Source organism: Lichenostomus cassidix, chromosome 6, assembly GCF_008360975.1.
Source record: "Lichenostomus cassidix isolate B80296 chromosome 6, HeHo_3.0, whole genome shotgun sequence".
In the NCBI taxonomy this organism is placed as follows: Eukaryota; Metazoa; Chordata; class Aves; order Passeriformes; family Meliphagidae; genus Lichenostomus; species Lichenostomus cassidix.
The window spans coordinates 21002695-21016578 of NC_139487.1; the positions used below are offsets into that span (position 1 = coordinate 21002695).

Consider the following 13884-nt stretch of genomic DNA (forward strand, 5'->3'; position numbering starts at 1 on the left):
GAAGGGGTAAGCTGTTGGTTGGGAGTAAGACATTGGAGCTGCCTGAGGAAAGATACAGAGGTCCATGGACTTTGCCTATTTCAAAGAAAATTTTAGTTATGGTAGTGGAAGGCTACATCTTGCCTGCAGACCACTTTTCCTTTCAAGTTTTCTGTTGTGTCAAGTTTGCCCTTATCTGTCTGACATGAGTTGTTTACCTTTAGGGAGTCCCATTTTCTAGTGAAATTTTATTTCTCACCCCCCCCTTCTATTTCTTTCTCCATTGGTTTTCTCATTCTTTTGTCTTGTCATGTGGTGGACTTGTTTCCCCTTGAAGCACCATTGGTTTTCCTCCTGACTTAAGACTAGTCCTCAGAAACATACTGCCCAGTATAAGGCGGGGTGTAGCTCTAAGTACCGCTCAAGAAGCTCGTATTTCTTTTTCTCTGGTTAGTTTGTATGAAGTGCCAGGTGTGTGGTGTATTCAGAACCACGCCTTGTAGCATTTATCAAATAACAAGGTGTAAGAAGCCACTGCTACAGGAAAGTCACAGGAAAGAGTCAGTGATTGCTGTCCTGGGCTGAGAGACTGACTTCCTGTCTGGTTAGATCTCTTTGCTCACTGGGCACAGCTATAGCTTCACCACAGAGATTAGAAGGAAATTCTTCTAAAAGCTTCATTCAGAGTAATTCTGCCAGTGATTCCAAACAAGGAAATAGGAAATAAATGCCAGAAGAGGCTGTTCTTTATAGTGAATCTTGAGTTAGAAATATCTAACAGGAGGGGCAGGGTAGGATGTGGAGAGAAAAACTCAGCCCCCTTTTCTTTTGTTCTTGAATCATTTGGACAGGCTGTTCCCATGGCTTAAATTTTTGTCCCACACCACACACACACACACACACATGCATTCTCCCACCCCCGTCTCTAAAAGTGGGAGCCCTGGCTTGGTTCAAGACCAGAACTCTTGTGTCTTTCTGTTGCCTCTGGCGCCACAGAAGTAATTGGTGGATGATATTAGAAGTCTTGTAACTTTCAAGGCTGTATATCTTTCCTCTTTTATAAGCTGGCAACAAATGAATTTTAGGACCTTTTAAAAATTATTGAGAACTTTGGAGCCAGTGGGGCTCCTACTTGTGTCTTTCAGTGATGATGTAAAAATAAATGTCATGTTAGTGCAGGGTGTAGAGGAAAATGGGAATTGGACCAACAATGCCTAAGGGGTAGGAAAAGCTTTCTTGCTCTGTTCAGGGCTTGGGTTGGGGGATTTTCTGATGGCTTGTCTCCTGCTGCAGCAGTCATCTCTGCTTTTTGGAATAGGCTGTTTCTAGTTTAGTCCTGTGCTCAGCAGAACTAAGTCTGTTTTGCGGGTTTGGTTTTTTCCAAATCACACTTGGTCTGATCAGTGAGACACATCTCTGCAGCTTTGCCTTCTTCAGGGTTCTGCTTGCCTTAATCTCTTGAGCAATTTGGAAATGCATATTCTGTGTACACAAGCACAGGCTTGGAAATGCAGAAATACCACTGCAGGGTGAGCTGTCTCTTCAGTCACTTTTCAAGAATTACTTTTTAGGCCTAAACCAACCTAAGGTGTGGCCAACACATCTAGACCATGCTCTTCTGTGAGTATGACTGTAGCATGACTTTCACTCAGAGATAAATGACAAATTCCTCCTTGAAATGAACCATTTAAAAATAGATCATGACAAGCTTCAGCCTCTACAACCTACACTGATGCCACAAGCAGTGCTGTCACTGCTCTAACAGCAGACCTGGCTGCGCTTAACCTGCAGTTTCCTGAAGCAGCCGTAGCAGCAAGAGCCACACCAGGCTCTGATTGCTTAGTAGAACTCTGGCATCTGTCAGTGGTTTCAAATGCTTTTCTCTGTTGGTGAGCTGTGTTTAGTAGAGCTTGGTCATCCCCTATCCCCTATCTCCTTGGTAGAGGAGATGTACCAGGTGTATCTGCTACGTAGGGAGGTACTGTGTGCACTTACTCATCTCCTATGTAGAGGTTGGGCCAGACTTCATTGACGTGAGTGTACTTTGGGCATCCTTTCCACAAGAGCCGCTCCAGTTCAAATGCCCCTGGGGTACAGTAGTCCTCATCAGGATCTACTTTGACTGCTGTGTACGCATTTTTCTTCCCAGCATTCCAGCTTCCTGATGACATCTTGTCCATGCAGTAGTGCTCTCAGGATGTGCAAGAAACTGGAATGCAACCAAAACAGAACATTAACCCAAGAAAGCACAAAGCAAGTGATTCCTGCTCCAGCTGTGGGACCCTGGGAGCAGCACTGACCAAGTGTGACCATTGTATGAGACAGATGAACCTGCTATGTGGCAAACACTGACTTGCACCCAGATTTCTGCCTCCCCTGAATGAGGTGAGCAATATGTTGTTGGATGAGCTCACCAGAAATGGGAACAAAATCCAAAGCTTTCTGATTATTGAAGTTCAGTCTCTGCCAGGAATTTACTTCCTGAAAAATCCACTGGTAAGAATTTGGTACGTCTAACAGCCTAGGGATCTAAAGCACCTAGGGGAACTGAGTGCAATTTAAGTTGCCAGGTTTTTTTGTCATTAACTAAGACTCTCCTAAAGGCTTGTGCTTTGTGATTTTCAGCAACTAGGGAGATGAAATGTGTCTATTTGGGTGAATGTTGTATGTACCGTTCTACTCTTTCCTAGTCGTCTTTCCTGTGTTGCGAGCTGCAGATTAGCTGTCTGCTGCATCTCCCTGTTGGCTCTGTTTTTGTTTCTCCCACTGGACTCTCTGGTGTCTCAGGGTAGCAGTTGCTCATGTCTTTTATTCCCTTAAAGGGAGAAGTTGAACCTTGTGGTTCTGTAAGAGACTAGTAGCAAGATGTGGAATTGGGCTTGATCTTATGAAGTGTGCAAGTAGGGTCTGCCAAAAATCCACCTTTCTTGCAGGCAATGAATCCTACAGTGGCTCCCAAATTTTTTTTTTGTGTTGGCTGCTGAATGTTTGTGTCCTTTCAATTCCAAAAATCTGGCCAATGCCTTCATGCTGCTATTGAAGAGCTCTCCTGAAAGCAGGATGTCCATTTTTCACTGGCATCCCAGGTACTCATGGGGTTTGTTTGCTCAGTTTGGGCTCTTTTGTGCCTGTCATGTTGTGTTTCTCTGCAAAGCTTGAAAAAGCCAAATGATTCCTGTTTTCCTACTCCAAAGCTGTGTAAGATTGTAGAGTCAGTTTTTGTTTGGCAAGTGTACACCTTTGTTTAAAAATTGGCTTGCTTTCACTGGCAAGGGGATCTATCTTTCAGCCAAGCTTCTTAAAACATGATGATGTTTAGCTAAGTGCTCCTCTCTTGAGATTTTTAAAGGGCTGTGAGAATTCCAGCTCATACCAAATTTACCTTGGGCTTGTCTTGCATGCCTGTGTGTAGTATCAAGTCCCACCTCTCTGCCCCAGTAGCCATGCCCTGGGAGAGCCTTTTTCCTTCCCATGCCAGAATTATGCTAATTCTAGACACAGACTCAGCAGGGTAGATAATGTTTGTCTGTCAGAGATACCAATCTAAGACAGTCTGACTTTGGGAGTGATTAGGCTGTTATCTAGAACTTGATAAGGACTGCTATTTGCCTAGTAAGGAATTATCTTAACTGAGAGTCTGTTGCCTTGATGCTGAAGGACTGACTACTTTTATTCATGGCTTCGTAAAATGGGATGGGGGAAAGGAAGGGAAGAAGGGAAAGCAACGTAATCAGTAATCACAGTTGGTGGCCACAGTGCATTGATTTGTTACACCTCAGAACAGGGCAATTACATCTGCAAATGATCGTTTGTGGTACTGGAACACTGGCGCAGTTTGAAGCTTGGTTAACAGTCTAAAAGCTCGACCACTGCTGAGAAATCCTTGTTTCTGTCTGTCCTGGGAAGCCATATGCTCCCTGAACTTTCAAGTACGCAATGTTCTTTTAAGCCTTGCCAATGTTATCTGCTGTGGGGATTTTAAAACTGAATTAGAGCACAGGAAAGCATCCGTTGAAATTCCTCTAATAAAACAAGGATTTCAGATTTGACTCTAGACTAAGTAAGAAGTAACAGAGTTTAACTAGGAGAAGGGGAAGGGGCCAAAGGGGCTGGTTTGCTACTTTAATGCTTGAAATAAGTGCCGTGAAACATTTGGTTTGGGGCAGAAGGGCTTATGTCTTCCCAGAAATCAGAGATGTCTAATTTCATCTCATATTAGTTGTTCTATGTACACCAAACAGAGCACCAGGAAGATTATTCCCTAGCCCAGCCCTCTTGGAATAAAAAGCAAAAAGTAGACTGGATTTTTTTGCAGTGGTTGTTCTTAATGCTGTTGTGGGTATAAGGGATGAATGTTTAGCACAAGCCCAGGCAGGGATAGCTCAGATTTCTTTGGCAGACTTGTGTGGAGAGGAGACCATCTCTTGCAGAGTGTTCACCCAGTGCAGTCAGATGGCAGACAGATTGCAGGGTTACCTCTGCACAAGCTTGTTGGAGCAGGCTCCCACCCCTTGTGGTGCTTCATTTGGACTATGGATGAGTTAGTGCAGGCTGAATGATGTACCAGTGCTGTGACAGCTTGGCAGTCACTTCATGGCACTGCACTGTGTTGGGGACACATAACCTTAGATCACAGAATAGTCTGAGTTGGAAGAGATCACAAGTATCATCATAATTGAATGGCCCACATGGAGATTGCAACTCTGGCATTATTAGCACCTTGCTCTGACCAACTGGGCTAATCCCAGGGTCATGGGGAAGCTCTCTGGAATAGGGGCTGTCCTTATCCAGTGCATAAGGAACTCTGCACCCTGCTTGCTCCTGGAAGTGCTGCTTCAGGACAGCCTTTTTAATTCATGGGGGAGGGATGAAAACTCAGCTGGCTGTGGAATTGTCCTTGTCCCAGAGGGGTTCTCCCCAGCAGGAAGGTTTGAGCCCAGCTTCAGGGCACAATGAGAAACAGAGCCTTTCCCTGTGCCCAAAGAACAGCTTCCCTCTCTCTGTGCTGGCCTATGCCAAGGCCAGGCTGTGTGAGATGGTGAGACCTTCGTGTTCCCTCTTAGCACCGCCTGTGGTGGCTGGGCAGATCCCAGGGCAGGGCACACCTCGGTGGGGCCACACTGGTGCTCAAGTCTGCAAGATTCTGCCTGCTGAGCCCAGCATCCCGTGGGTTCTTGCCCCTCAATCCAGCATGGGCAAAGAACACTGAACTGTCAGCGCTCCCAGTTCTGCTGTCATGGACTTAATGTATTATCAGAACAAGGATGATAAAAATCCAGTCATCTGCATTTTTATACCCTAATCTTTCTCTTCATAAATAAGACCAAAGTGCATGTTATCTAATAAATTTTATTTGTTAATTGCTTGGATGGCTGGAATATTTGTCCCAATTGGGTTATATGTATATAAATGAAAATATTGTCAGTGATTTCACAAAATGGTAGTTCAGAATAATGGAGAGTTAATCCTCTTTTCATTAGTGAGCCACTTCAGGACATACACTGTGGCAAATTACACTGCATTTTAAGTCATTCTCAAGTGCTGTGCACTAGAAAAAAACATTAAGCTAGTTTTGCATTGATAGAAGTAATTGTGTGGCTAATTTGGATAAGCAGCATGCATTAGGCACAGCAAAGGAATCTCTTCTTTATGTTCACTATCTACTCTACAGCTGGCAGATGGAATTTCTTACACAGCTCTTTAGCTTTTTTCATTTTATTTTTCACAAAGCAGGGAGAGAGGAAAGAAAGTGCAAGGGGAAAAAAAAAAGGAAAATCTGCCAGTCTATCTGCTGTTTAATTCAGAGCATGAACACAGTCTAGTGGCTGGAGCACTAATATGGCAGTGAAAGATTTGCCTTCTGTGCCATGTTTAGAGTCCTTTGAACTACTCAAATTAACCCAAAATTTCCAGTAAAGCCCTGTGAAGTCATAGAATGTAGTGGGCCATTTTCAAATTTGTTCAATTGAAGGGATGTCCAATCTCACCACAAAATTTGCAGGGGGTGAGTTAATGCTTTTGCAAATGTCAGTCATGAGCGTTACAGTTTGGTAATCCCACAGATGGGGGAGGAAAACTGCACTTTTTATCTAGAGGTGAGCGTCAGAACCTCGGTGGTGCTATGAACATTTCTAATGATGGCTTTCCACATGTAGTACTGAGTACTGTACTGTACACATGTAGTTCTGAGTACTTTGAGAGTGAAAGCTCTAAGTCATTAGCTACATAACAAAATACTATGTTTCTTTATTATTGGCTTGATGTGCTGTGCTGTGTATAAAGATGCCAAACAATTTGGCAAGACTTATGCCTGGGAGTTAAGATCCAAGTCAGCTGTAGAGACTTAAAAAGAAAAAAAGCAAAGAAAAGAAGCAGGCATGCACAGACAAGGACTGCATTTGCCTTTGTCCTGTGCAAGGGCCTGTATATCCTTTTCTTTTCTGCATTCCTCCCTGGCACAGGGGGTTCCTCCATCATGCTGTTGTCCCAACCACATGTACTCTGGCTGCCAACTTGTAGCTGTATTTGTGTGCCTGAAGCTTCAAATCTTGAACCAAGTCAGTGCCCCGTGGCAGTGGTACAAATATGCAATAAGAGAAGCTGAAAATGGAGAGAAAAGACAATTTTCCTTCTCTTTCCTTCAGAAGTATTAGCTGTACTGTCATGCTGGTCACAGGGCTTCCTTGCCTTAATGCCCACTTCAGTCCGTATTTATTTAGCAGAATAGTTTAAATTCTTTGCCACCCATGTTTCCTGCTCTTGGAAATTCTTCCAGCCCCTATGACATCAATCACTTGTGCTAGTGGTGCTTTTGATGCTGGCATTACTAAATTTAATTTGGTGTGCACAAGTGTATACGCCTTGGTCTTGTACTCAGAGTTGTCTAAAAGGTAGTTCTCCCCAAAAATACCAAGTAATCATAAATTTATCTGGTTTAGCTGAGAAGTAAAAATTTTCAGCATTTAGCAACACCTAAATATATAACCTGTTTGTAATGTGGAGGCAGATTTTAATTGCATTCCTCTCTTGATGCTTTCAGATTTTGCGTCCTCCTTGTTTCCTCATGTCAGCTCTGAAAAAGGAGTGGAGCCATGATATCATCAGGAGTTTTTTCCCCAAGATGCCAAGGGAAGGAAAGAAAACTACCTATCAGCTCTGAGCTTTTCATGAGGAGTTTACAGAAACACTGACATATCTACTAGACCTTATACCCACCTCAGTGCATTAAGAGATAAACACAGTGCCCTTGAAATTAATTGGTGGTTTGACCCTCAAAACTGGGGAGTGAAGTAGTTCATCTACTGCCAAGAACACTAAATTCAGCAGAAGAAGAAAAAGTGGAAAAAAGAAGGACCTGAGAGAAGCTAAGGATGGAGAATACCAGTTCTATGCTTTCAAAAAGCATGCAAAAGACTCAAATCTGGTTTAGTAACCAGTGTTCAAGTAAGCACTTAGTCAGTGCTGAAGGCAGACAAAAATCAGATCTAATGACTGAGAATCTTCAGAAATAGGGAGGGAGGATCTACTCAGCAAGTTCTTGAATTTTTAAATGTTCTGTTCTTCCATTTCCAGCCCACATGCCAGATGCATACCTCCCTTCAGGGTGAAAAAGTGCTTGCCCTTTTTGAGTATGACTAAGCAGAGGGCTGTTGTATAAACTGGAAAGTTCTTGCAGAAGCCAATGCACATGTCTGGAGCACAGCATTTGCACTTGGGAGGAGGGTAAACAGTGCTTTGGTTTCTAAGCTTTTTGTAATTTAAAGTACACCAGTTGAGCAGAGAGCTGGTCAGCTGTAGTAAAAAAAGCTTGTTTTGTCAGATAATTTAACTAAATGAATTGAAAATGGTGCTCCCTTATATGACACCCTGATGCTGTTTTGCTCAGACTCCGAAGGCTGGCAGCAGCCACGAGGAGCTGTGTGCTTCCCCTGTAACTTCACCCTTGCTGCACCCCAGAGTACTGCAATGAGCTGTGGTGCTGCAAAAGCACCTTGGGTGGGGTTGTGTTGTGTTTTGTTTTGTTGGGGTTTTTTCCCTAACGCTAGGCCAAAAAGGTTAATTTTTTACAAATACTTCTTGTGATGGAGAAGTCTTTCAAAAAACATTTCTCCTTTTAAAAGAGCCCTGAAAGAATTTAATTTCAAAAACTGGAATTCCCTAGGTACTTGCAGGACACTCAAGCGAAAAGTACAATCCTGTGTTCCTGCTCTAGTCTTCACCAAAATTCATTTATTTCAGTTCTTTTATTTTACCCCGGCATTCTTATGCGTAAAGTATTCATGGACTGAAAAATAGTTCATCTATTGCAGTCATCTTTAAACAACTTAAAACCAGAAGAATTGTAGCCTCTGTGCAATTATTTCCCAGACCCTCCTGCTGTGAATATTCAAAACTAACCAGTTATTTAAATGAATTTCTAAGCCACATATGACTTTTTAGAAACTTATTTTTGCCCTCATTCTTTATTGTTGACTGGACTGGTTAATTGAAAACAGATTAGGCTGAGGTTTCATTAAATATTATGAGAGTGTCCAAAGAAACTTAAAACACAGCATCATCTGAGAGAATTTGAATTCAATTGGAAAAGCTTGAGATTAGTCAAATAGATTTGACTGGAGGATGGAGCAATTATTGAAGAATAGGCAAAATATTCTGGGACAGACACTACAAGTCTTAAAAAATTGCATTTTCATCCCTAACTTTTAAATGGAAATTATCTCCAAGATAAATACACTTTTAGCACCTAATTTCCCAATTTATGAAGTGATTTCTGTAACATGACATATTTGGTTTTCTAAAGTTATACATTACATTTTCAAAATCTTTTTGACTCTGTAATAATTTAATTTTTTTTTTCTCTGCAACAAGTTACTGAAATTAATAGTTACCTTGGCAAGTTTTCCAGTTCTCAGTCCTCTCCCTGCTTTACTAAACTAGGTTATAAAAGGAAGAAAAGGAGCAGAAGTACATCAGAAAATGTATATTGCTTAGCCTTACCTGGAAGCTTAGTTGGGTGCTGTAGATAACTGGGTCCTGTGAAGTGCAGCAGAACGACAAAAGAAACTTTACTAACTTTGCAACCAGAGTCTATTTTTAGAGGAAGATTTGCTGACTCTGACCTTGAGTGCTACCCGCTCCAAATGACGATCTTTACATCTGCTGGTAAAACTATTCCCTGATGTGACCTGAAACATTAAACCTGGCAGTTTACTTACCTAGTCTTGGTATGACTAAGATAACATGATGCCTGCATGTTGACTATAATAAAACAAACCTCATCTTTGATGTCGTCCCCTTGGCAAGGCCGATGCTATGTTTACTGCTGCATGTGGGTTAGGAGCTGTTTCCTGTCATGCTGTGCACAAGTGATTTGGCACTGGCACAACAATGGTCAATGGGTGAGGTGAGATCCTGACAAGGTCCTTTTCTCTTGCATGTGCACCACCAGAAAACCATCTCCCCCACCTCCAGTCTTGGTTTTTCCAGTGCCAGCACTTTCAGTATCCATCTGACTTATGAAATGCCTTTCTTTGTTGAGAGAGTGACATAGTGCTCAGCCATACTCAGTTCTGGTGACAAGAGGACAGCTTACCAAGAAGAGGCAGAAGTGCACCCTCCAACCTCTGAAAAATTCTTTACTTCCCTAAGGAGCTCCATGCCTTCCTGCTGAAGAAAGCCTAAAACTTTCTCTAATAAGTCATGGCCAGGTTCATCAAAGATCAAAGCTGGGTTCCCTGGCATCTGAGCCACACCTCTTCCACTCCAGTACTTTGTCTGCTGTGAATGGTGACCTTCATGGCCATGGGGCTGTCTGCTGAAGGGCTCGGGGATCCCACACCAGCAGCTGGTACATGACATCCTCTGCCCAGGCGTTTGTTCTGCAGCAAACCCTCCCTCAGAGCTTGCAACTCGCACAAGAGCATTAGGAGGATGAGTTTTTAGTGCTGTTGGAGCTAGGCTTGCAATGTTATAAGATCCAACTATCAAGTAAGTATTGATATTTCTCACAAGAAATTCTTCCAGTCAGTTGCCTTCTGCCTGGGAGTGGGGAAAGGAGGCAAAGAGACCAGTCAGGGCAAGCATGTGATACTGGAAGTAGTCCTTTGGTCTGTGGACCTCATTCCTTCTGCTAAGTTGACCATCCTGGGAATGATCTCTTTGAGCAGACCTGCATGCAGTGCTTGCCTGTCTTTCTTGCTCACAGTGCTCTCTACTGTCACACCAGTGCCTGCAAAAAGCAGCCAGCTATTGATGGAAATCTGTTGTGGAACTTTTTTCATTTCTTGCAAGAACAAAAATGTTGTAACGTGTGTCCTTTCCCTGATCCCTCCCCCTTGACCCTTCCAGACTGGCTGATGTGAGCCAGGACCGCCTCCTAACACCACGAATAAAAGCCCAGCGGGACCCGGAACCGAGCCTCTTGGATTCCAGGCTCTATGGAGCTAAAATTCCCCCTCGGCTCTCCTCTCCCCTCCCCCACTTCCCAGTTCCCTCCCTTATTATCCCAATAAACCACATGGAGCCTAGAATGGAACAGCTGCCTTTCTAAACCTGCGACGCTTCCACAAAGACCCAGTCTGACCAGTCCCACCGCTCATTGCCAAGGAGAAACCATCTTGCGTGTTCCGGTTCTGGGGCAGCCCTTCCCCCCGCAGCAGGGGAGAGCTGCCTTTAGGTTCTGCACTGCTGCACAGAAATAGTCTTCTGTGACTGCAAATGCCTGTGCCCTACCAAAGATTCAGGTTGTCTGAGCATTTTTTCCTGAAGTATTCTAGTCCTACAGCAGTTGCCAATAATTTTCAATGGGACACAAATTTCTGACTCTGTCAGTTATTTTTAATGTTGCTTTAAATCCTTTCAATCACCTTTGTCATCCCCTGTCTGTTTAAAAGATAAAAGTTCATCCCAGAAGAACCAAGGCCAGGCTTGGTCATGGCCTGTGGCTAATGCTGCAGTACAGATGTGAAATAATAACAAACAGTTTCAGTTCAAGTTCTGGGCATTGGATCTGCTGGTGTTTCATGCTAACAGCATCACTCCAGCTAAGTTTCTGCATTACAAAGCAGCCAAGCTCCTCCCTGCCAATTATTTAGATAGTCACTCTTAAAATGAGAAAGAGCTTAGATGTTAGAAACCTGCTGTGCCTCTAAGTTACCCTGTAAGGTTGTTGTGCAAATTAATTCTATACTGAAAACAGAGAAACTTCGTGAAGATGGAGAAACAAACCCTATATAATAGAAACTAGCAGCAGTTGCTTTATCTTTATCCCTGCAGATGACCCAGCATGGGTAACATGAGTAACATGATCCAGCAGACCAGCAGTGCTGGTGAAAAAGAGGGTGCTCTGTGAGGTCTGTGTGCCCCAGGGATGGGGCTTGCCTCTGACCAAGGTTTTTCTGATGTCAGATCAATAGAGCTACAATGTTGTGTGGTATTGTTATTTTCAGGCAAGTATCTGTCAAAGAACTATTTTTCTGTCTGAATGGGTGTGAAAACAATATGAGCCCTTGTTCCCTTCTCTCCATAAGGTCCTGACAACATGTGCAGAAGATCACTCACCTCCTGGAAAAGTCAAAGAATGGGTAAGATTGGAAGAACCACAGTGGATCATCTGGTCCAACCTCCTTGCTCAGGCAGGGTCATCCTAGAGCACATTGCACAGGATTGCATCCAATTTTTGGTACTAGTTGTTTGTGTTTCCATTAGTTTTGTTTTTGTTAACTAAAAAATCCTAGCTGCTGAGATGTTTTGAGAGTGGCCAATGACTTGGAGTGCTTTGAGCCTGGACACATAGAAAACACAGCAGGAAGGCTCTTATTTTGGAAGAGGTAAGCCCCAGCCTTCTGGAAAGTTGAATTGTTACCTTGGACTCCTAGAAGCTAATGTTTGCTGTGTTATTGGTAATTTCTGAAAATCTTGGCCAAGCTGACAACAGTGCTTTGAACACACAGCTCGCTCCCCATTCCTGGAGCCTTGCGTGCATCCTGCCTGCTCATGTTCCACATGCAGATCCCTGCTGTTGGGGATCAGTTCCCAAGGCAGTCACTCACTGGCCCCAGGTGCCACTGACAAATTCTGTGGAACAACAGTGTGGAAGTATGGGAAAGATGAGAGCTAAAGTCCTATCCAGAAGGAAGGGCTGGAAAGGGGAGGTGGGGGGAAGCTGCCTTTTTTTCCCCTTAAAACAAAAAGTCTTAGAGGGAATGAGTTTCTTTCATGAAGAAAAGAAAAAGAAATTGTAGATTTCTGGCCAGACCACACTAGAGGTACAGTTGGAAAAATCTGACACACTAGACTTGAAATTTTTATGTTAGTTTAAAGAAAAAGCTTTGATTAAAGTTCTGCTTTAGAAGACTTCCCTCCCCCATTCCAACCTGGTGAACTGGAAGATTTCCTCTTCGCTACAAAATATGCTCTTATTTGGAAAAGCTGGGGTTTTAACAATTTCATGGGAAGAATAAGAATATAATTATATAAGATTGTCCTAATGGACATTTGCAGCTGTACAGAGATGCTAACAGTATGCAGAAACCATTATGTTTCCAGTTGTTTGGCAAAAGTTAAGAAACCTTATATATATATATATTAAAGTTAACTGTAAAGTAAATCCAGATGGTTCTGTCTCACACAGACAAGCATTCTTCAAACTAGACATATAGTTGTAGCTTGGCTATAACTTGTTTTGATTACTGCAGATAGAGAGAAATGCTTTAAATGACTGCACCCTCCTCACAAAATGCTGCGTGCCCTTGATTCTTGCTGAAGTCAACTGGCGTTTATACAGCACTACATAAAACTTGTCTAACAATACCTTGCGTGCAGGAGTATCTCATTGGGTGTTACTTGTTTAATTTCTCTTTATACTGAACTATTGCTTAATGGCCCCCATTGGGGCTGGGGCTCTGCTGAGACAGGTATTGCAGACCTATAAAGCAAAAATGACAATTGCTGCCCCATGTAGCCCACTGTTTGAGCCCGGTTTTGTGCTTCCCTCTTCATTTCCCAGCTAAGGATTGCTGGAAAATATTGGTTGTATGCTTATTTTTGATTGATGTATTCAGAGTTCTATTTGATTCTTTAATAAGCGTTGTCTGTTGTGTTCATTACTTCATTTCAGCCAGACGTCGGTTATGTTGCTGCTATCAGCAGGGGAATCAGAATTATGTTGACTTGTGAGGCCATTCTGCAAATCAAATCAAAGGGGCAGCTTTGCTTCACAGAGCAAGGATTTCAGTGTCTGAACGTTTTAAGTTGACACATTAAGGAGCATTTCTGAAAGTATGAAAACAGGGGGAGCTGAAAGGTTTATCAGAAATTATAGGCTTGTGGTATGTTACTTTTTATATTTTGTGATTTTCTCTTTTTTACTCAATAAGCAAATGTTCTTGTAGATAAAGGTTGATGTTGTTTGCCCAAGTCATATAAAAAGTAGACATACTGCTTTATGAGCTTCTTAGGCAGTGTTGTCAAGAGGGTAATTTGAATTTGACCTGATGGGAATCAAATTTACTGACCAGTGCGTCTCTTGCTATGTCTGTGTCAGGGCTAATAGCCCAGCATAGTGGCTGTGTTTGTAAAAGAGTATGTGAGACCAGGGATGAAGCAAGTTCTATGGTGGTTAGGAAGGAAGGACCCTACTCCTGAACAAGGCTCCCTGGGCTTGTGGGGTGAGGCAGGGGCCAGGGCTCTGAAAGGCATTTTGTTCACTCTTCTGTGTTTTCTCTCACTGTCAGCAGAAAAAATGTTCTGGGAGATTTGTGTTGCAATGGAGTATAGATCCCAAGGCATAGTAATGTGGAAAATAAGGATGAGGTCTTTCTTGTAACCTCCCCTTACCAAAGAATGCTGAGAATAGGAACAGCCTGGGGCCCCGAACTGCTGACTCCCCTGTTGCTCAGTCAGTAC

The 13884-nt window shown here is 43.0% G+C and overlaps 1 protein-coding gene across 3 annotated transcripts in view; it reads right to left on the reverse strand.

The window, feature by feature from the left end:
* DUSP29 (dual specificity phosphatase 29) overlaps positions 1-13884 on the reverse strand; it is a 51636-nt gene that overhangs the window by 16147 nt on the left and 21605 nt on the right. Inside the window, exons 1-2 of one of the 3 annotated variants that reach the window (XM_085065592.1) lie at positions 8977-9347; positions 1975-2188 (exon numbers count right to left, since the gene is read on the reverse strand). In XM_085065592.1, the coding sequence (XP_084921718.1) occupies positions 1975-2159 (185 nt within the window). In that variant the 5' untranslated portion in view covers positions 2160-2188; positions 8977-9347. Of the gene's footprint in view, positions 1-1974; positions 2189-8976; positions 9348-13884 lie in introns of those variants that run through there. The other 2 variants (XM_085065594.1, XM_085065593.1) reach the window with 2 other exon arrangements.